Source organism: Sardina pilchardus, chromosome 11 (genome assembly GCF_963854185.1).
Source record: "Sardina pilchardus chromosome 11, fSarPil1.1, whole genome shotgun sequence".
Lineage (NCBI taxonomy): Eukaryota > Metazoa > Chordata > Actinopteri > Clupeiformes > Clupeidae > Sardina > Sardina pilchardus.
Window position 1 is genome coordinate 8,008,616 of NC_085004.1, and position 22,243 is coordinate 8,030,858.

Sequence of the window (22,243 nt, forward strand, 5' to 3'; positions counted from 1 at the left end):
CACCTGTTTTAATCCTAAGCCCAGGATCTGATCTATTTATCTATCTCTCTGTCTATCTATCTATCTATCTATCTATCTATCAGTGCTACTGGAAAGTTTTCATACTCCTTCAGGTTGTCCATATCTTGTTATGTTTCAGACTCATCTTAAAATGGATTAAATTCATTTTTTTCTCTCATCAATCTGCACACAGGAGACCAACACTTCACCAACAAACAGGTGTTTGGAGTATTTTTTAAATTTATATAAAAAAACAAAATGAAATATTCAATTTACTTAAGTATTCAGACCTTTTGTTGCGATGCTTGATATTGAGCTCTGGTGCACCCTACTTTTATCAATGGTTCTTGAGATGCTTTTTATTACTTGATTGGAGTTCACCTATGCCTACTGTAAATGAATTCATTGGACGTTATTAGGAGAGACACATATCTCTTTATATAAGATCTCACAGATGGTGTATGTCAGAGTGAAAACCAAGCTACAAAGTCCAGAGAATTGCCCGTAGACCTACAGAGTTGTGTGAAGACAGATCTGGGGAAGGATACAAGAACATCTCTCCAGCATTGAAAGTGCCCAAGACATGGCAGCCTCTATCATTCTCAAATCGAAAAGTCTGGAACAACCAACAGTCTTCCTAGATCTGGCCGCTCAGCCAAGGTACAGTAAGTAATCCGGGATGAAGGGCCACTTTGAATGAGATCCAGAGTTCCTTTGAGAACTAAAGTAAAAAAGGACAACGCAACACTCCACCAATCAGGCCTTTATTGAAGTGCGGCCAGAGGAAGCCATTTTTTGCCGGGAGGTTTTCCTCAGACCCTGAGAAGTAGAATCAACTGGTCTGATGAAAAAAAAGACAATTCCCAACAGTGTGTGCAGAAGAAACCAGACTGTGAGCTGCACTGGTTGTCCCTCATCTTCTCAAAGGAACTCTGGATCTCATTCCAAGTGACCGATTGGGTCCTGTCCTGTCCTGTCCCGTCCTGTCTGACCAAGGTTAGTTTGGGAGCAGCCATGGCCGACTGGTTAGGGCTTCAGGCTTGTGAAAAACGTCAAAGGGTCTGGAAACATTCCAGTTGCACTGTAAAAGAGAAATAAAGTTGACTGCCTGAAGTTTTCATAGTCATTGATGATATGGAGTTGCATTTCAGGCAAAGGAACAAGGAGATTACCATTATCTCTACATTAAAGGCCCAAGTGTAGACTCATTCTATCAATCAAAAGGTGTTTTTATGAATGGCCATTTTCCAGGATGATAGGCATCTTGCCATAGAGCAAAGAACGTTAAAACCTTTTTTCAGGAAAGACATATCAAGTCAATGACGAGACCAGCAAACAGTCTTGATCTCTATCCAATTGAACATTTATAGTGGAAACTGAAGGAAATCGTGCATGACAAGGTTGAAAATGGATTGATGAAGAATACTGTTCTACTTGAGTGAAGTCTATGCCTCGGAGAAATCAAGCAGTAGTAAAAGTGAGAGGAGGTGCAACAAAGTAGATCAACTATTAATTATGATTTGTTAGGTTTGTGATTTATTTTTTATTTTTTTCCTCAGCATTGTGAGCATATTTCTTTTCCTCTTCATGATCTGAAAATTACATTTCCTTTAATTACTACAATTTGAGTTAATTTGATTTGAGATATGTTTCGCAAAGCTAGAATGTTCATCTGTGAAATTAAAATAGTTCAGAGATCTTTTTCTTTCTAAAAAAAAAAAAACACAGCTGAATAAATATCCTCCAATTGACAGACGCAGCAGTAATTCTGAACTAAGGTATCCTCCGCGCCATAGCTTGAACGTTATTCTCTTGCTGTGCGTGGCTGTGGTTAAAGGCATCTGCTGAATACAAATAGGCCTACATGTCAATTTAAAGGGGTCCTGCTGGGGTCAGTAAACCAGTGAGGTCACACCAGCTCCTTCAACAATGTGCCTTAAAGCAGCACTAAACAGTTTTTTTGTACCTTCAAATATTGTTTCCAAAATCATTTTAGTGGTTCATGAACTCGTAACAGGGTGAACGGCACTTCTGCATTCCCTCTGTTGGCTATACAGTAACTGCACTAAAGTTTACCAGACCAGGTAGTGGATTTGTAGTTTGATGGAATGAGACCTAAGAAACTACAAATCTGACTTGATTCGACGTCGCAATACAGCATACTTTCATAAAATCATGCAACATAGGCTACTCTATCTTGTCTGTGGACATCGTTATTTGATGGATACACAAATAGCGTGCTTGCAACAGAGTTAAAGTTAGTGTTGCTTTCAGGGAAGAAAGTTTAGGGCCAGGAAAGTCAAATATTGATGTGACATTAACCAGCAAAACTGTTAAGAACCCTGCCTAGTGTGTAGTTTCTGTATTTGTATGATGCCTTATTATTAAATTCCAAGGGGAACAGGTGGGGCTTGACAGAAAATGTTTGAGAACCACTAGATTTCAGAGAACGAGATGAATGGATCTATAGCTCCCCCTTGTGGCTGTGGGTTATAAATCTTTTAGGCCACGATCATGATCAGACGCCCATGGAATACATCTACTTTACTGTAAGCAGTTCATTTCTTGAGATTCACAAAAGTATTTCAAGGATCACAAAGAACTTGTAGTGCACATGACTCCTTAGACAGAGCATGGTGTCAGTTAGTCAAACATTCAGCACTTCCAGGGCAAATGTGACTGCTATACTTCAGACCAAGCAATGTTGTTTCCAATGTTTCCCTTTGTTAAAATACAATAATCATTACACATTTCAACTACTTATAGAATGAAAGATCTTAAATTTACAAACAAAGTGAAGTGGACTCATGGGGCCTCTTTACAATGTAGCCTACCTCTAACATGACTTCTTCAAATGATCCACTGCAGCATGCATATCTGAACATGTTTTACCAAACTGCAGTGCAGGCGCTTGAGACCTATTGGTGGCATGTTTCATAATTAGCTGAGTTACCTTCAAAAAACATTATGCTGTGTCTGGGTATTATAATGGTCAAACATCATGCAGAACTTTTGCCAATGAGAAAATTAAGTGTCAATGAAAGGACATCCTGCAGAAAAGGACTTTGTCTTCAGATATCATATCCATGCATGTGGCTGTTAAGGTACATAACACGTGAGCGTGGAGCTAGACCAATATGTATTGGGTCTCACCCAATAAAGCTGTCTGGAAAAAAATCTCAAAAATATAGGCCTTCTGGGGTGATATCAGGTAAAATGGGCCATTTAAGGTTTGGGGGTCCCAGCCCCGGAATTTAGAGCCAATGAATGCAAAGGATGTTAAGCTGTTGTCATAACTGTGCTTGACAAGTAACAGGTGATTTGATTGGTTTATGGTTGCTATGGTGGATAGGGCAATAATACAACCAGAAAACGTGTGGTAAGTAGCCTGGCATAGTGAATCTGACTAAACTATTATAAAGATGATAAATCAAAACATGCCCATAAAAAACTATGCATAATAGCTGTCTTGATGGCATCCATCAGAATTAATGTTGTTAGCTTGGTATATAAACATATTTTTTGGAAAAGTGATGTTTTTCTTAGCGGCCCAATTTAGGCTATCTAAAATCATTATCTTTATCATTTAGCTAAAATGGGCCATCCTCTGTGTCACTCACAAACACACATACACGTGTGTGTGTGTGTGTGTGTGTGTGTGTGTGTGTGTGTGTGTGTGTGTGTGTGTGTGTGTGTGCGCACTAGTGATATTAGTTTACACTTTTGAATAGGCTATATCAATTATCAATTTTGAATGTGAATTTTTGTAATTTGCACATTTGTTCTAAATGTGTACACACACACACACACACACACACACACACACACACACACACACACACACACACACACACACACACACACACACACACACACACACACACACCACTGGCATCAGTCAGGTTCCAAAATGGACTTTTTTAAAGTGCACATGGGTTGGCACCATAGACTGTAAAAAGGTTGGCACCCACAATGTGTTTTTTTTTTTTTTTTTAATGCCACATATGAATATGTTTGCAGTCTAAATGTTATGTGGCTGTATTAGCAATTGTATTTTAAAAAGTAAAATGGATGATAAATTACCATTTCCCTTTGCAATTTGACTGGCCCAGTTTACCTGAACTGCTGGCCCATTTTACCTGAAACTGCTCACGCGAAAAAAGTTGGTACAGCTTATGTTTCAAGAACTGTAGGGCCTAAATACTTAATAACATACTTTCAACACAAAATTATGAAAAACAGTCATTATTAATTATAAAAAAGTGGCACAATTTAGCTGACATCATTCTATTACTTTCAAGACATTTGTCTTCCACTGCTGCAGGTGGCGGTAAAGCCTACAATCAGTGCCAAGTGTCGAATCAAAGAGATTGTCAATTTCTCTGGTTGAATCGTGTGTAGCGCCTGATCGATAGAAGCCGTCCTACTTCTCGGTTGTAATACTGTGCCATTAAATGAACTTTAAGCAGTGTAAATTATGCGGGATTTCTGTTAAATGGCGGAAATTGTCATTTTCTTTCTGTTTTTGTATCAGAGTGTCGATTTCACCGCAGGAAATTACCAACTCTCAGAATCTGAAGGAACTGAAAACAAACACAACTCGTCCTTTCACTTTAATCTATTCAGCAAGAGATTCCAGCACACATACGCCAGTCTGGAAGAGTATACACAAGGCAGACTCAATTTCGAAGTAAGATGGACGCTTAAAATAATTATTCAGCCTTGATATTTGCATTTTACCAGAACCGAACAATCGAATGTCCCGACAAAGTTTAGGGACAGCTACTTCAATGCTCCATCCGTTTCCCGGATAGCACAACAGTTTAGAGATGTAGTGTTGATATCTAGAATTGCCTGCTCGTAGGCAAGTGTAGGCTATTAAGTCTGACTTTTTTTTCAGGTAGTAAGGCTAAATCAGGCTGACATCTCCATCCTTTCTCCCTCGCAGAACTCTCTCAATAGGCACACATTTCTGAACACGAAGCCTAAGGACGCCAGCAACAGCTCGGCCAAATATGGTGTGAATCAATTCTCGCATCTGTCTCCGCAGCAGTTCAGAGGTAACGGGCCTGTTGTCGTGCACCGTGCAGCATCCCTTGAATATATATTCCCCTCCACTTTTTACATCACATCAGGCTCCGACATCGACACTTGTGAAAGACATTTTCAAACTTTTTTTACATTCAGGTTAAATAAAGGTTATATAGCCTACTTTTCCTCCTCCTAGTAGGCCTACTACAACTACTGATATTGACAGCCCTCCATCTTGTTCTCTCACTCAACCTCTCCCTCTCTCCTCAAGATCTGTACTTGCGAGCCCAGGCTGAAGTGGTCCCTCCCTTTAACACCAGCAGTCTGAACCACAGCAGCCATGTGGCCAGAGAGCTGCCTGGCCGCTTCGACTGGCGTGACGAGGGGAAGGTGGGGCCGGTGCAGAACCAGGGAGCGGTAAGCCTCAACTCTCCCTGACCCCTGACCCCTGACCACTGATCCTGTCTGTGGTGGACGCCAGATTTGTAAGGGGTTATCCTTAAAATAAAGAATTGAATTGAATTGTAACACGTATGCCTCCACGATATTACTGTAGTGTTGTATAAAACACACACACTCCTGTCAAACTGGTTGTGCGTATTCAGGTTCAGGCGTTCCGTAAGACACTGCTGTGGCAATCATACTGAATCACATATGACATTAGTTGTACCCTGGAATGAGCATATGTAATGTCCTGTGTGCCCCTGCCTCTGTGTTGTCCAACTGCAGTGTGGGGGCTGTTGGGCCTTCAGCATTGTCGGGGCGACCGAGTCGGCCAGAGCCAAAGACAGCCATCCCCTTGAGGAGCTGAGTGTCCAGCAGGTCATCGACTGCTCGTACAAGGACCAGGGCTGTGATGGGGGCTCCCCAGTGCGAGCTCTCGCCTGGCTGAAGGAGGTACAGGTCCAATCATCTGTCCTTGTGTCGCACTTTAAGCAGAATGAGATTTCCTTTCAGGAGAACAGCAGCGCCACATACAATACATTGGATATAACAGTTCTTGATAAGTTCAGAAATAATGCTTAATTTAGGACTATGCAAGGAGAGGACAGCTCTCCCAGAGAGTTGTGCCCCTAATAATGGACCTGTCAGTGGGCCCGGTTTTGGCTGGTCCTCCTTGTCTGTGTGAACCATAATGTCACATTTGAGAGCCTTTAGTTTCAGTTACATTGAAGTCTGAAGCTGAACTGATAACAGCCTTTCTCTGTGTGTGTGTGTGTGTGTGTGTGTGTGTGTTTGTCTGTCTTCAAAGACCCAGGAGAAGCTGGTGAAGAAACCTGACTACCCTTATAAAGGAGAGTCTGGATTGTGCCATTTCTTTGCCCAGTCCCACAGCGGTGTGGCCGTGAACGGTTTCAAGGCGCAGGACTTCAGGTACAGTCCAGCAGCAATAGGGTGCAGTGCTATCAGACTGGAAGCTAAGAAATAGATGTGTCACAGTGATATATGTGTGTACGGCTTAGGTTTATGAATTCTTTCACTTTCTCTCTCTCTCTCTCTCTCTCTCTATCTCTTTCTCTCTCCCTCTCTCTCTGTGTGTGTGTGTGTGTGTGTGTGTGTGTGTGTTACTGACTGCAGTGTCCACACATAGAGAGAGAAGAGGGAGAGATGTTGAAACTCAAGGTCAGTCTGGTTGGGATGAGTGTGCACGAGTTGTACAGGACACTGAGGTGGGCGACTCACAGGGCACTGCCCCCAGACCTGCCCACTGTTTGTACAGACCAAAGGTTCTGGGCAGGAGTGAGCGTGTGTGTGTGCGTGTGTGTGTGTGTGTGTGTGTGTGTGTGGCTGTCTGTCTGTCTGTCTGTCTGTCTGTCTGTCTGTCTGTCTGTCTGTCTGTTTGTGTGTGGGGGTGGTGCTGTGGGCAAGCTACCCATCTCCCTGGCCTTCAGCTACGCAGTAACACATCTCAATGGGTGGAAGGTGCTGGTCTGAAAAGGTGTGTGTGTGTGTGTGTGTTTCAGTGATGCGGAGGAGTTGATGAAATGTGTGTGTGTGTGTGTGTGTGTGTGTGTGTCCATGATGAGGAGGAGCTGATGAAGTGTGTGTGTGTGTGTGTGTGTGTGTGTGTGTGTGTGTGTGTTTCCGTGATGAGGAGGAGCTGATGAAGTGTGTGTGTGTGTGTGTGTGTGTGTGTGTGTGTGTGTTTCCGTGTTTCTGTGATGAGGAGGAGCTGATGAAGTGTGTGTGTGTTTGTTTGTGTGTGTGTGTGTGTGTGTGTGTGTATTTCTGTGATGAGGAGGAGCTGATGAAGTGTGTGTGTGTGTGTGTGTGTGTGTGTGTGTGTGTGTTTCAGTGAAGAGGAGGAGCTGATGAAGCATTGGCTGGTGGACTATGGTCCTCTGGTGGTGACGGTAGATGCCATGAGCTGGCAGGACTACCTGGGCGGAGTCATCCAGCATCACTGCTCCAGCCGCAACGCCAACCATGCAGTACAGATCACTGGATACGACACCACAGGTACACACACACACACACACACACACACACACACACACACACACACACACACACAACCATGCAGTACAGATCACTGGATACGACACCACAGGTACACACACACACACACACACACACACACACACACACACACACACAACCATGCAGTACAGATCACTGGATACGACACCACAGGTACACACACACACACACACACACACACACACACACACACACACACAACCATGCAGTACAGATCACTGGATACGACACCACAGGTACACACACACACACACACACACACACACACACACACACACACACACACAACCATGCAGTACAGATCACTGGATACGACACCACAGGTACACACACACACACACACACACACACACACACACACACACACAACCATGCAGTACAGATCACTGGATACGACACCACAGGTACACACACACACACACACACACACACACACAACCATGCAGTACATATCACTGGATACGACACCACAGGTACACACACACACACACACACACACACACACACACACACAACCATGCAGTACAGATCACTGGATACGACACCACAGGTACACACACACGCGCACGCACACACACACACACACACAACCATGCAGTACAGATCACTGGATACGACACCACAGGTACACACACACACACACACACACACACACACACACACACACAACCATGCAGTACAGATCACTGGATACGACACCACAGGTACACACACACGCGCACGCACACACACACACAACCATGCAGTACAGATCACTGGATACGACACCACAGGTACACACACACACACACACACACACACACACACACACACACAACCATGCAGTACAGATCACTGGATACGACACCACAGGTACACACACACGCGCACGCACACACACACACAACAATGCAGTACAGATCACTGGATACGACACCACAGGTACACACACACACACACACACACACACACACACACACACACACACACACACACACACAACCATGCAGTACAGATCACTGGATACGACACCACAGGTACACACACACGCACACACACACACAACCATGCAGTACAGATCACTGGATACGACACCACAGGTACACACACACACACACACACACACACACACACACACACACAACCATGCAGTACAGATCACTGGATACGACACCACAGGTACACACACACGCGCACGCACACACACACACAACCATGCAGTACAGATCACTGGATACGACACCACAGGTACACACACACGCGCACGCACACACACACACAACCATGCAGTACAGATCACTGGATACGACACCACAGGTACACACACACACACACACACACACACACACACACACACACACACACACACACACACAACCATGCAGTACAGATCACTGGATACGACACCACAGGTACACACACACACACACACACACACACACACACACACAACCATGCAGTACAGATCACTGGATACGACACCACAGGTACACACACACGCGCACGCACACACACACACAACCATGCAGTACAGATCACTGGATACGACACCACAGGTACACACACACACACACACACACACACACACACACACAACCATGCAGTACAGATCACTGGATACGACACCTCAGGTACACACACACGCGCACGCACACACACACACAACAATGCAGTACAGATCACTGGATACGACACCACAGGTACACACACACACACACACACACACACACACACACACACACACACACACACACACACACACACACAACCATGCAGTACAGATCACTGGATACGACACCACAGGTACACACACACGCACACACACACACAACCATGCAGTACAGATCACTGGATACGACACCACAGGTACACACACACACACACACACACACACACACACACACACAACCATGCAGTACAGATCACTGGATACGACACCACAGGTACACACACACGCGCACGCACACACACACACAACCATGCAGTACAGATCACTGGATACGACACCACAGGTACACACACACGCGCACGCACACACACACACAACCATGCAGTACAGATCACTGGATACGACACCACAGGTACACACACACACACACACACACACACACACACACACACACACACACACACACACACACACACACACAACCATGCAGTACAGATCACTGGATACGACACCACAGGTACACACACACGCACACACACACACAACCATGCAGTACAGATCACTGGATACGACACCACAGGTACACACACACACACACACACACACACACACACACACAACCATGCAGTACAGATCACTGGATACGACACCACAGGTACACACACACGCGCACGCACACACACACACAACCATGCAGTACAGATCACTGGATACGACACCACAGGTACACACACACACACACACACACACACACACACACACACACACACACACACACACACACACACAACCATGCAGTACAGATCACTGGATACGACACCACAGGTACACACACACGCGCACGCACACACACACACAACCATGCAGTACAGATCACTGGATACGACACCACAGGTACACACACACACACACACACACACACACACACAACCATGCAGTACAGATCACTGGATACGACACCACAGGTACACACACACATACACACACACACACACACACACACACACAACCATGCAGTACAGATCACTGGATACGACACCACAGGTGCACACACACACACACACACACACACACATACACACAACCATGCAGTACAGATCACTGGATACGACACCACAGGTACACACACACACACACACACACAACCATGCAGTACAGATCACTGGATACGACACCACAGGTACACACACACACACACACACACACACACAACCACACACAGCCATGCAGTACAGATCACTGGATATGACATCATAGGTGTGCGCGCACACACACACACACACACACACACACACTCACACACACACACACACACACACACACACACTCACACACACACACACACACTTCAGGTGTAACATTTCTAAGAACACAGTTCTGCTAGATCCTAACTGGAGAGGCTACCCTTAGAACTAGACTTTTCTGTTAGCATTCACACACAGCATGAACCCTGAGATGACACACATTAGTAGCCCAGTTATTGCATGGCCATGAAGTAATGGACAACTTTGCTATTTAGTTAGTAGCTGCTGACGTTTATTGACAAACTACAAGCTCATGGTATTAAGAAGCATAAACAAAAAGCAGGCCTTCATGCTGGCCTTCATGCTCTGTGGTGTACTGATGCAGATGTAATGCACGGGCTCCTGAATGGAAATGCAGGTACGCATTCATCAACAGGTGCCATCAGTCATTCCTTGCGACGACAGGACTGAGGCACACCTGCACAGGACCACTCAAACACACATCAACGTGTGAAAGAGTGACATACAAAATGGCAACTTGCTCTAGTGCCAGACGTCTTTGCATGTTTGCCTCCCATAGACGAGCTGTGTGAGATGTGTTTTGTGCTCTGTGTGTCCCAGGCGATGTGCCGTACTGGATCGTGCGTAACTCCTGGGGCTCTTCCTGGGGCGTCGATGGCTATGTGCACATCCGGATCGGCGGCAACCTATGTGGTGAGTACGGCTGTCTTGTCCTCGGTGACCCAGAGGTCGACTCGGGGTCACCCACATGCTGCCAGCCTCACACATGTCAGAGGGGGCAACTCGGGGTCACCTACATACCGTATGTCTCTTTCTGTGAGTCAAGGCTGGATCAATCAATGCCCCACTTTACAGCTCCACGTATGATTATTTCAACATGTTGACTTTCCTACTACAAACACAGACATACACACACACACACACACACACACACACACACACACACACACACACACACACACACACACACACACACACACACACACACACACACACAGCACAAACACACGCACACAGAGAGTGGATAGACGCCTTCCGATTCCAGGAGGTCTGTTAAATCTGTATAATGTTTGCTTACTGCAACGGCATTTCATTTACAGTGAAAGCCAGCTAGTAAGATGTTGCCACGCAACACCTGAAACTTTTGGGTTATATCTGTGTGGCAAACTATTGATTTGGTCAGTGGAAGTCATGAAATGTAGCTAAATCATTTCTAAGGCCTCCGCTGCATATTGGGGTTCTGTTCGCCCTGTCAGGGCTTCATTTCCTGCTGGACAAAACCTTCCTTACATAACACTGTCCCTTCATACAGTTGATGTGTCTGTTGTTAGACACACGTTATTAATCTGCATTGATATGGCCCTTTCTGTGTGTGAGTGACTCCTCTGCTCTCTGTGTTGTTTCTCAGGTATTGCGGACACAGTGGCGGCAGTGTTTGTGTGAGAGGTTGTGTGTGTAAGATAGTGGACCATCAAACCGTGTGAGTGAGGTTGTGTGTGTAAGATAGTGGACCATCAAACCGTGTGAGAGAGGTTGTGTGTGTAAGATAGTGGACCATCAAACCGTGTGTGTGTTTGTGTGAGAGGTTGTGCGTGTAAGATAGTGGACCATCAAACCGTGTGTGTGTGTGTGTGAGAGAGGTTGTTTGTGTAAGAAAATGGACCATCAAACTGGGCACTTCATCAAAGGGACCAAATGTCACTGTACTCCACCTGGTACTTTGAATACACTTGAAGTTAATTTTTGACATATTTGATCAGCATGTTAATAGGGAACAGCACCAGCATGTGATAAAGGGAGGTCTACAGGATATGTCTCTGTGTTAGTATGTCTTAATAAAGACAGTGTAGAGATGATACATAATTACTTAGATAATATCAGAAATTACAGAATAGTTTTGTAATACAGTTTTATTTTTGTACTTTAACAACATTTTGACAGGTGAGACTGTTCCCTTTTGTATTTGTATTTTTTTTTTATATATATATATATATATATATTAAATCCCAGATAATCTCAGAACAATAAAATGTCAGATCTAACATTGCACTCTGGACCTCTTCAATACATTCACCACAAGACACAGAAGAGTTCAAAGTCATGATATTTTAATGAAGACACAACAGCAATATATATTTCTTACAAAAAGCACCTACTGATCATGACGGAGCAAATCAGCACGCACGTCACTATTGATAATCACATTTCTATGAACAGGCATTTGATAATTTCATCATATCAACACTATGTACATGCTCTGATGAAGGCTTTGCAGAAGAAATGTTAAACGGCCCAAAATAAACTGGTGAAATATAGGTTAGTTCTCTGAAGTATGTTTTGTTACCCCATTATCTTTGGATATTTAGTTTGGACTATTATGTACATACATCACTTTGCTGAAGTATTCAGTGCAAGCAGTTTTAAATGATTAGGCCGCGCAGCGAGCAGCATCAACGTATGTGAAGAGCATCGTTATGGTGACCTGTTGCAGCATCGTTATGGTGACCTGTTGCAGCATAGTTATGGTGACCCGTTGCAGCATCGTAATGGTGACCCGTTGCAGCATCGTTATGGTGACCTGTTGCAGCATCGTTATGGTGACCTGTTGCAGCATAGTTATGGTGACCTGTTGCAGCATAGTTATGGTGACCCATTGCAGCATCGTAATGGTGACCCGTTGCAGCATCGTTATGGTGACCCGTTGCAGCATCGTTATGGTGGCCTGCTGCAGCATCGTTATGGTGGCCTGCTGCAGCATCGTTATGGTGGCCTGCTGCAGCATCGTTATGGTGACCTGTTGCAGCATCGTTATTGTGGCCTGCTGCAGCATCGTTATGGTGACCTGCTGCAGCATCGTTATGGTGGCCTGCTGCAGCATCGTTATGGTGGCCTGCTGCTTGATCTACAAACTATTGTTCAGCATACTCTACATGTTATACTCTTTCACTTTTATACAGTGCATGTTATGATACTCTCCCCCTGCCTCTTACCACCCTCCACCCTTTACCTCCCCCCCATTCTCCTTTTACCTGCCCCCTCTTGGCTCTTTATCTTTGACCTTCACCCATAATCATCTCTCTTGTCTGATTCATCCCTCTCTCTCTTTCTTTCTGTTTCTCTCTCTCCCTGTCTTCACTGCACTCTGTCCTCTTGCCTCCTGCATTGGCGCGCTGTCTCTAGTCGGAGTCGTCGCTGTTGCTGCTGCAGTAGGAGCTGTCGCAGCAGGTGTCGGCGGTGAAGAGGAAGGTGTGCTCCGTGGGGTTGAGCTTGGGCACCCAGTGGCGCGGCACCAGGAAGGTGGCCAGGTTGAACAGGTCCACAAACACCTTGTACCGGTCACTGATGAGAGCAACACAACAACACACAGCTCTTTTAAATCCTCATCCTGCCAGGGGCTGGGTCTAGTTGTGTTAGTAATGTATTAGGTCAGGATCAGAGGAGGACCTTTTCTCACACACTTTGCATATTTTTTGTGGGATTGTCACCATACACATAAGAATATTTTCAGTCGGATATGTTTAGCAAATTAAGATATGGGATATGGTTAGACAGTTGGGATGCAGGATATGATTAGCCAATTGGGATGAAACATTTATTATTTATGTTTTATTGTCTGGGGGAAGTGTGCCTGGCATAAGTGATGGCGATATGGTGGGTGTGCCTGGCATACGTGATAGGGGAACTGTGACTGGCATAAGTGATGGCTCAGCTCTATGATGGGTAGTGTATGCAGGACGGGCATTTGGACGAGGTAGAACTCACCTAACGGTGGAACGCAGGTAGTGGTACCCTGAAGAGCCACCTGTTCCAGCCTTGCTGCCAATCATCCGGTGGACCATGCACACATGGTTGTCTAGGAGACGGAAGTATTCAGTCACTCAGTTTGTTTGTGATGCATAGTTACGTGAAATCGAGTAGAGATGGAACCATTTCAGACTGTATGGACAGGTCCTCTCACTACAATGGCACCTGTTCAACTGAGGTGAGACACCTACATCTCCACTTGGTCATGAGGGTGTCAATGTCCATCAGCGACGTCAGCAGCTGGAAGGGCACCTGGAAACGAGGCTCCTCTCTGAGAGGACACAACAGGTGAGCGGTGAACAGGTGAAGTGAGGCAACACATTACACGAGAGATGATGAGGAGTGTGTGGGAGATGAGTTGGCAGGTGAAGAGAGAAGAGAAACACCTCACCTGTAGAAGTAGATCATCAGAGCTCCCTGCAAAGCTTTATATGACAGCCGTCTCTCACCTGTAGAAAAAGCATGGCTATTAGATCTAGATGTTTATTTGTAAGTACAAGTACACTCTTTTGATCCTGTGAGGGAAATGTGGTCTCTGCATTTATCCGAGCCTGTGAATTAGTGAACACACACAACACACAGTGAGGTTAAGCACACACTAACCTGGAGCAGTCAGCGACGCTCGGGGAGCAGTGAGGGGTTAGGTGCCTTGCTAAAGTGTGTGCGTGTGTGTGTGTGTGTGTGTATGTATAAGGGGTTAGGTGCCTTGCTAAAGTGTGTGTGTGAGTGTGTGTATAAGGGGTTAAGTGCCTTGTTCAAGGCTGTGGATGTGGGCATGGGAGATCAGTGCTCAACCACTCCCCCCAGGCATGGACTGGCCATAGGGCATACCGGGCAATGCCAGCCATTGGGCTAGTCCAATTACATCTCAGGCCCCTCCCTGTCTCCCTCCCGGCCTCATATCCCTCTTGACTGGAGTTCGACCGGAGTATGAGACCGTCCGTATATGAAAATGTACAAAGACAAACCACAAAAGCGCAAGGGGGGCGCAGAGAAGTTGCGAGATAAAAGGCAAAAGCCTACAAGTGGATGCAGCAAAAATGTGCTAAAATTACAGAAATGTTTGCCACCACAAGTTCACACAAGGCCGTCGACATAGCAGCAGTGCAGAAGCAGCACCGAGTGCACAGGCTTCAGAGAGGCACATGCGAGTGTGCAACAGAGTAGTTACACAGAGGAAGGACTAGCTATTCAAATTGATTCGGAGGAGGAGGAAGAGGTGAGAGACGTGACCCAGCAGGGACAGATTGAGGAGGAGGTCAGAATAGCTATGTGAGCCAGGTAAGAAGTAGCCGAAATGTTGGCTGAACTTTTTGGGCGCACAACGAACAATTACAAGTTTGAATTCTGTGACTGCTGCTTCCCCTGGCTTCTTTTAGATGTAACCTGCCTACTATGTAGGATTAGGCACCCAGTTAAGCAAAACAAAGTTTTATAGTGTGAGCGCGTCTTTTTGTGTGGTTTCTGTGTAGGCCTACCCCTCTCGCATGCATTTGAATTGCGATACCCATCAAATTAACGAGTTGTCGGCTCGCCATCAACCTTCTGAAATCTTAAGACAGTCACGATTGGTCGAAATTGTTGTCAATTTTGACGCAGTACAACAAGCAAACTATCAAATTTCTTTGCGCAGACAAGCAGACACCCATACACACAGACATGCAGTCAGACGCATGGAATGAAACAGGAATGGTGATAGCCCATGGAATTAACAATGAAAATGTTTTGGGATGTGTAGCCTATACATCTTCACTAAATAGTATCAAGGTGAATTGTTGGCTAAAACTGTGCAAATGCTCAACATAAATTATAGCAGGTTTTATTTAGTGAAGCATTTAATAGCATATGATATTTTGTGCACAACCTCATCCTTGCTGGTTTACTCTAGTGGGTGCGTGGTTGTGTGTGTGTGTGTGTGTGTGTGTGTGTGTGTGTGTGAGAGAGAGAGAGAGAGAGAGAGAGAGAGAGAGAGAGAGAGAGAGAGAGAGAGAGAGAGAGAGAGAGAGAGAGAGAGAGAGAGAGAGAGAGAGAGAGAGAGAGAGAGAGAGAGAGAGAGAGAGAGAGAGAGAGAGAGAGAGTATAATAATAATTAATATTTTTTTTAGCAAGGGTAGGCTAGTCTACTCGCTTCCATGCAGGCTACTGCGGTTTACTTAAATATGTTTTACAAGCAAAACAGTGTGCACATATGTTTTATCGTGTAAATTATCATGGTGGGCCACTATGGCCAAAAATGCCCGGGCCGTTTTTTGGTCCCAGTCCAGCCCTGACTCCCCCTGCCCACATTTTTCCTAGTGGTCAGGGATCAAACCGGCTACCCTTTGGTTACCAGAACCGAGGCCCTAACCAGTAGCCCATGTCTTCCCCATTGGATAACGGAGAAGAAAGCATGGATTTTGACTCTAGATGTCCTTTTTAGGATTGTCAGGGGTGTGGAATGTTTGTATGGTGCCAGGGTTACAGCACATTTAAACAAACAAACCACAAATTACAGCAGAGATTCAATTTGATTTAAAGTGTACTGGATTGATTGCATATGTCCACAAGACATCGGGCGATGTTCAACTCTTACGGTGCAAATAGCTAAACTGTCACAGGCCTGGTGCATGTATTTGCATGTCCTTGGAACTGTGTGTGTGTGTGTGTGTGAGAGAGAGAGAGAGAGAGAGAGAGAGAGAGAGAGAGTGTGTGTGTATGGGTGTGTGTGTAATCATCCTCACCTTTACTCACGAGGTGGTCATGTCGTTTCACATCAAACAGGGACTCCAGCACTTCCCTCTGCTTGTTGAACTCGGCTATCTGGTCATCCTTGTCCTCCGACGCCGGCTTCATCTGTCCAACCATGAATGAATGAATGAATTAATTAATGAATGAATGAATATGCTAAATGTTCCTGCAGATTACTGCTATCAGTATCAGTATGAATGGAGTCCATTGTTTCCAAAGATGTCTGTGCAGAGCTGGGGAGTATTCCAAATACACGGATTTGTGACAAACTTGGATAAGTTCACTCATAGAAAATGGTAAACCTCCTACAACAAGAGCCCAATGACATTGTTTTGTTAGGAGAATGAAGCCATACCAGCCCGCTCTTCTATTAGGAGGTCTACTGCTTACACTGCGCTAACTAGCAGGTGTGTCACTAAACCGCGTACTTGTAATACCCCACGGCATATGAGCCATGAGGTGATAACGATGACACACCTCTAGTTTCTCCCTCTGGCTCCTGAGCCCAATAGCGATGTTGGCCTCCAGCTTTCCCCAGAAGTTGAAGCCGTTCTCCTCCAGACCGGGGGTGCGTTCTAGCCATTGCTGCGGCACACAGACAGGGAATGTGTTGATAGACCATAATAATCATAATATAGCACTGGAAGATGCTAAATAAAGATGAGGAAACAATATTAACACAGGCTACTGTATGACTTTTTGCTATGGAAAATGTATGTTGCCGTGGTACATTTAACCTCACTAGCATATGAACGGTCAGGTGTTCTAGAAACTGCAGGTGATGTGTTTGGTGTTCAGGTGATATGTGTGTGTGTTGGTGATGTCCTGATTTTTACCTGTGGGGTGTCCTACGAAGCAAGTTAGACAAATCTAGGTTATCTAGACATATCGAGGCTGCACAAAGCCTCAACTCGGGTATTAAGTTATGTGATCCTACGACAGCAGGTATGTGATAAATTTGTCAAACTAGGCTTTCAGCTCAGATATGTGCGCGTTCTCGTGGTTGGGGTGATTTTGACCAATCGGGAAACGTGGAGACGCACAAGACAGCCTAGGTTTAAAAACGATTACTTCCGCATTCATGAGCGGTAGCGAAATCTAGGGTGGTCTTTTTTAGTGTCTAACCTATAACATCAAAAAGTCGATGGTCATCAGATATTGTATGGCATGCATGTCCATAGTAGTGACATATTTGCACGCACAACATAGTTAAAAGCGCCTTCGAGATTCAAAATGTTTGCAAAGGCGGGGCCGAACCTGTTCAAAGTATGACAAATTAGCACACGTGAGATAACTTCGTTGTTCAAGATAATGGATTGGTTAGAATTGGTCAGAGGGCGGTGATATTTCACGATTTGAGCTATAACTAAGCACATAACCCGCTCCCGAGCAGGTTTGGTTGCGAGCATAAGATACCATGGTGATACAGAGACGCTAAAACAAATCCACTTTCGTATGACAGCATACCCTGGTTTTGAGCGCAACATACCTCGCTAAGCCACTAATCGAGCTTCGTAGGACACCCCACTGAACCATCTGCAGTAGTGTGGGTTTCTCCATGTGAGATGTGAGGTGTGTGTGTGTGTGTGTGTGTGTGTGTGTGTGTGTGTGTGTGTGTGTGTGTGTGTGTGTGTGTGTGTGTGTGTGTGTGTGTGTGTGTGTGTGTGTGTGTGTGTGTGTGTGTGTGTGTGTGTTTACCTCCACTAGCTGCAGTAGTGTGGGTTCCTCCTCAGAGCTGAGCAGCACTTGGCTTTCCTCCCCACGGAAGTTGTCCCGGTAGTGGCGCCGGTTGTAAGGAACCCGCTGGTTATCCGGAACCCCAATCTTGTTCTCCAGGAGACGGAACTGCAAGCTCTGGAAGCCAGAGGCTGGGGACAAGTACTCCCTGGTTTAGCACACACACACACACACACACACACACACACACACAACCATACATAGAAACAATCCAATATAAGTACGTGCACCTAAATGTATGTTAGTATATTCAAATAATTTACATGGCAAACAAGCACATAAATAATGAAATGTTAAACATCTGCTGACCTGAAGTCAAAGAAGTCCAAAGCTGTCATGGTCTCCAGAACAGCGAACTGGTCGACCAGGAGTCTGAAGATCATGACGATCCTGTGGGCACGGGTGGTCACCTTTAACATGTTCCGCTCATCCCGCACCTGGGGTCAGGGGTCAACACATGCATTAGGACACCAGGGGTCAACACATGCATTAGGACACCTGGGGTCAACACATGCATTAGGACACCTGGGGTCAACACATGCGACCCCGACAGAAACATCCAATCTTTCAACTCAGAGGAATGACTGTTCAAAGTCCACAGCATATAAAACAGAATTTGTTAAATGTTGAGGATTATTTTGAAATGTGCATTCTTTAAAAAAAAAGAAATCATGCTTCTTGCTTTGAGGCAGTAGTGATTCTCAAGGCCATTTGTATATGAATATTGGCCCAATGTAGCTACCCCAATGCACACACACACACACACACACACACACACACACACACACACACACACACACACACACACACACACACACACACACACACACACACACACACACACACACACACACACACACACACACACACACACACACACACACACACACACACTTTAAAGAGACTTACATGGCCGCTAATGAAGATATCCCTCACTGAGTCCAGCTCCCACAAGATCTGCTTAAACCACAGCTCATATGCTGCACACAGGATGGAGAAAGTACGCAGTTAGCTATGACCCTTAAACATGACGACCCCTTAAACATAATGACCCCTTAGACATAATGATGACCCTTAAAAATGTTGATTCAAAAACATGATGACCCCTTAAACATAATAACCCTTCACCTCAAATGTGTTAGTTACAGTAACAGATGACTAAATGCGATGGAAAAGATACAAGTCTCTCTAATATGCTTCCAGAGAATATCATTACAAAAAAGATGGAGGACCAGAATGGTCGCTGATGGAGAACTGAGTGTGTTGGTGTTTACCTTGGTGTGTGACAATGAACAGATGCTCATCGTGAATCTTGTCGCCTTTCAGCTCACTCTGGAGAGTCTGGGCAGTGACGATCTTATCCAGCTGGACACAGAACAGCCGCTCACCATTAGTTTTATATGAGGACTTCAGCTTTGCTGTCATTACAATTCCAAAAAAGGCAATAGAGGCTTTGACATCATCAAGACAGTCTAGAAGAGGTTTTAAGGAGTCTTGACCTTTCAGGGGAAGGTGCATTTGGGTGCCATCTGCATAGCAGTGGAATGAGATGCCATATTTTCTAAGGGTGGCGCCTACCGGCCTAAAGGGGGCATATAGAGGGCAAAGAGGATGGGCACAAGAATGGGTCCTTGGGGGACACCACAGGATAGAGGTGCTGAGGAGGAAAGTTGCCTATGCTGACAAACGTGCACACACACACACACACACACACACACACACACACACACACACACACACACACACACACACACACATCTACATTAATTACCACAAGACATGCTAATGACCTGTACATGCTTGAATGGCAGAGCCCCCACCTACAGTATCTCTCAGATTTACAAACTCCCCCCTCAGAGCTTCTGACCTGTTTGTGCTGACTGTACCCAAAACCAAATACAAATGTAGAGACCATGCTTTTGCTGCTGCTGCCCCTGCTCTGGAGTAAGCTTCCCTTCTACAGTATGTTAGACCAAAGATCCTTCATTACTGACAAGATAGAGCAACATAATGCATCTCTATGGAAGCAACATTTGAACAGTTCCTGTCTGCTTAAAGAGGTGTGTCTCAAAGACGTCATAGTGGGATATCGATCTCTGTCAGATTGGCAAGCAGTTCAATTAAAATGTAACGTCACTTTCTAGGTCTGCTTAAAGGGGAATTTTGCCCCCCTCCCCTTTGAGAAAACAGAACGCGGAAATGGTTGAACGTTTACGTCTCTCGCTCTGCTTTAACCCTCTCTGGCTAGACTGTTACGGACATTTGTGTGTGTGTGTGTGTGTGTGTGTGTGTGTGTGTATGTGTGTGTGTGTGTGTGTGTGTGTGTGTGTGTGTGTGTGTGTGTGTGTGTGTGTGTGTGTGTGTGTCTGTGTTTGTTTGTGTGTGTGTGCACTGTACAGGTGTGTATACGTGTGTATACGTGTGTGTGTGTGTGTGTATGTGTGTGTGTGCGTGTGTGCGTGTGTATGTGTGTGTGAGAGAGACTGTGTGTGTTTGTGTGTGTGTGTGTGTGTGCATGTACTGTACAAGTGTGTGTACATGTGTGTGTGTGTGTGTGTGTGTGTGTGAGTGTGTGTGTACCTGCAGGTAGTCTCCGTAGATGATCCCTCCTCTGCTGGCCTTGTTGATCCCATCCTGAGAGTCGTCCCTCTCCCCCTCCTCCTGTTGCTGCTGGCGGCTCTGAAACAGACTGAAGGGACGTACAGCACACACACATGCACGCACGCACACACACACACACACACACAAACACACACACACACACATGCACATGTACACACACACACACACACACACACACATAGATGCACATGGACATACACATGCAAACGCACACACACAAGCAAATGTTCAAGCGAGAGCACATACACACACACACACACACAGCTCTGTCAGTGAGTGTGTACTGTAGGTGTCTGTAACGACAAACAGATAGGAGTACAGTAGTCTTCAGCGGTGGTCAGAGTCTTCATAGTACTCACACATCTCTCTTCTGGAAGTATGGACATCCACTCATGGCTCTGCCAGACGATACACACAATAGCACACAATGCTCTCTCTCTCTCCCTCTCCCTCTCGCTCTCTCTCCGTATTCACCCTCTCTTACACTTACTCACACTGTCTATCACTCTCTCTCCTTTTCCTTCTGCTTCTCTCTCTCTTTCTCTCACTCTCACATGTATCCCCCTCTCTCTTAGTCTCTGGCTCTATCTCCTACTCTCTCTATCTCTCTATTTCTCACAGAAGGAACTCTTGCCCCTTATCCTCGAGTGGTCAGACTTATGGGAGACCGGCAGCCTCTGTGCACACATGTCTTTATAGGCTTCCCCTTGCCTGACCACCATCCAATCATATCATGTCATCACTGTCCACGTCCTTATTGGCCGCTGCTCTGCCTGTGATGCGTACAAACACACTATTTGTCCGTCTCCACCTGCGATGGCTGGAGCTTGTGAAGCCAAGCCAAGAGCGTCAGCTTTGCCAATGACTCACATCACAACAGCTACAATATCTACATTTCAAACACATTTCAAAGCAGGGTTTCAACAAT

General features: G+C 45.4%; 2 protein-coding genes across 3 annotated transcripts; one reads left to right on the forward strand and one right to left on the reverse strand.

The window, feature by feature from the left end:
- The first annotated feature begins 4,405 nt into the window (after positions 1-4,405).
- On the forward strand, positions 4,406-12,503 carry ctso (cathepsin O). The gene is made up of 9 exons (XM_062549475.1): positions 4,406-4,690; positions 4,949-5,060; positions 5,303-5,448; positions 5,761-5,928; positions 6,284-6,405; positions 7,328-7,491; positions 11,026-11,118; positions 11,834-11,871; positions 11,958-12,503. Exons 1-8 carry the CDS (start codon positions 4,496-4,498, stop codon positions 11,866-11,868), a joined length of 1,035 nt encoding a protein of 344 aa, XP_062405459.1. The 5' UTR covers positions 4,406-4,495; the 3' UTR covers positions 11,869-11,871; positions 11,958-12,503.
- A 13-nt stretch (positions 12,504-12,516) lies between these two features.
- On the reverse strand, positions 12,517-21,988 carry tdo2a (tryptophan 2,3-dioxygenase a). Of its 2 annotated transcripts, XR_009940615.1 has the most exons (13): positions 21,675-21,988; positions 21,274-21,382; positions 19,968-20,058; positions 19,603-19,673; positions 19,003-19,130; positions 18,655-18,841; positions 17,434-17,541; positions 16,950-17,061; positions 14,621-14,678; positions 14,421-14,500; positions 14,188-14,278; positions 13,268-13,764; positions 12,517-13,027 (listed from the first exon to the last, which is right to left on the reverse strand). XR_009940615.1 is itself a non-coding variant. In XM_062549474.1 (12 exons), the coding sequence occupies exons 1-12, from the start codon at positions 21,707-21,709 to the stop codon at positions 13,602-13,604; spliced, it is 1,233 nt and encodes a 410-aa protein (XP_062405458.1). In that variant the 5' UTR covers positions 21,710-21,988; the 3' UTR covers positions 12,517-13,601. The 2 variants fall into 2 exon arrangements, 1 of the variants encoding a protein (XP_062405458.1); XM_062549474.1 differs by having other exon boundaries at positions 12,517-13,764.
- Positions 21,989-22,243: the final 255 nt, after the last annotated feature.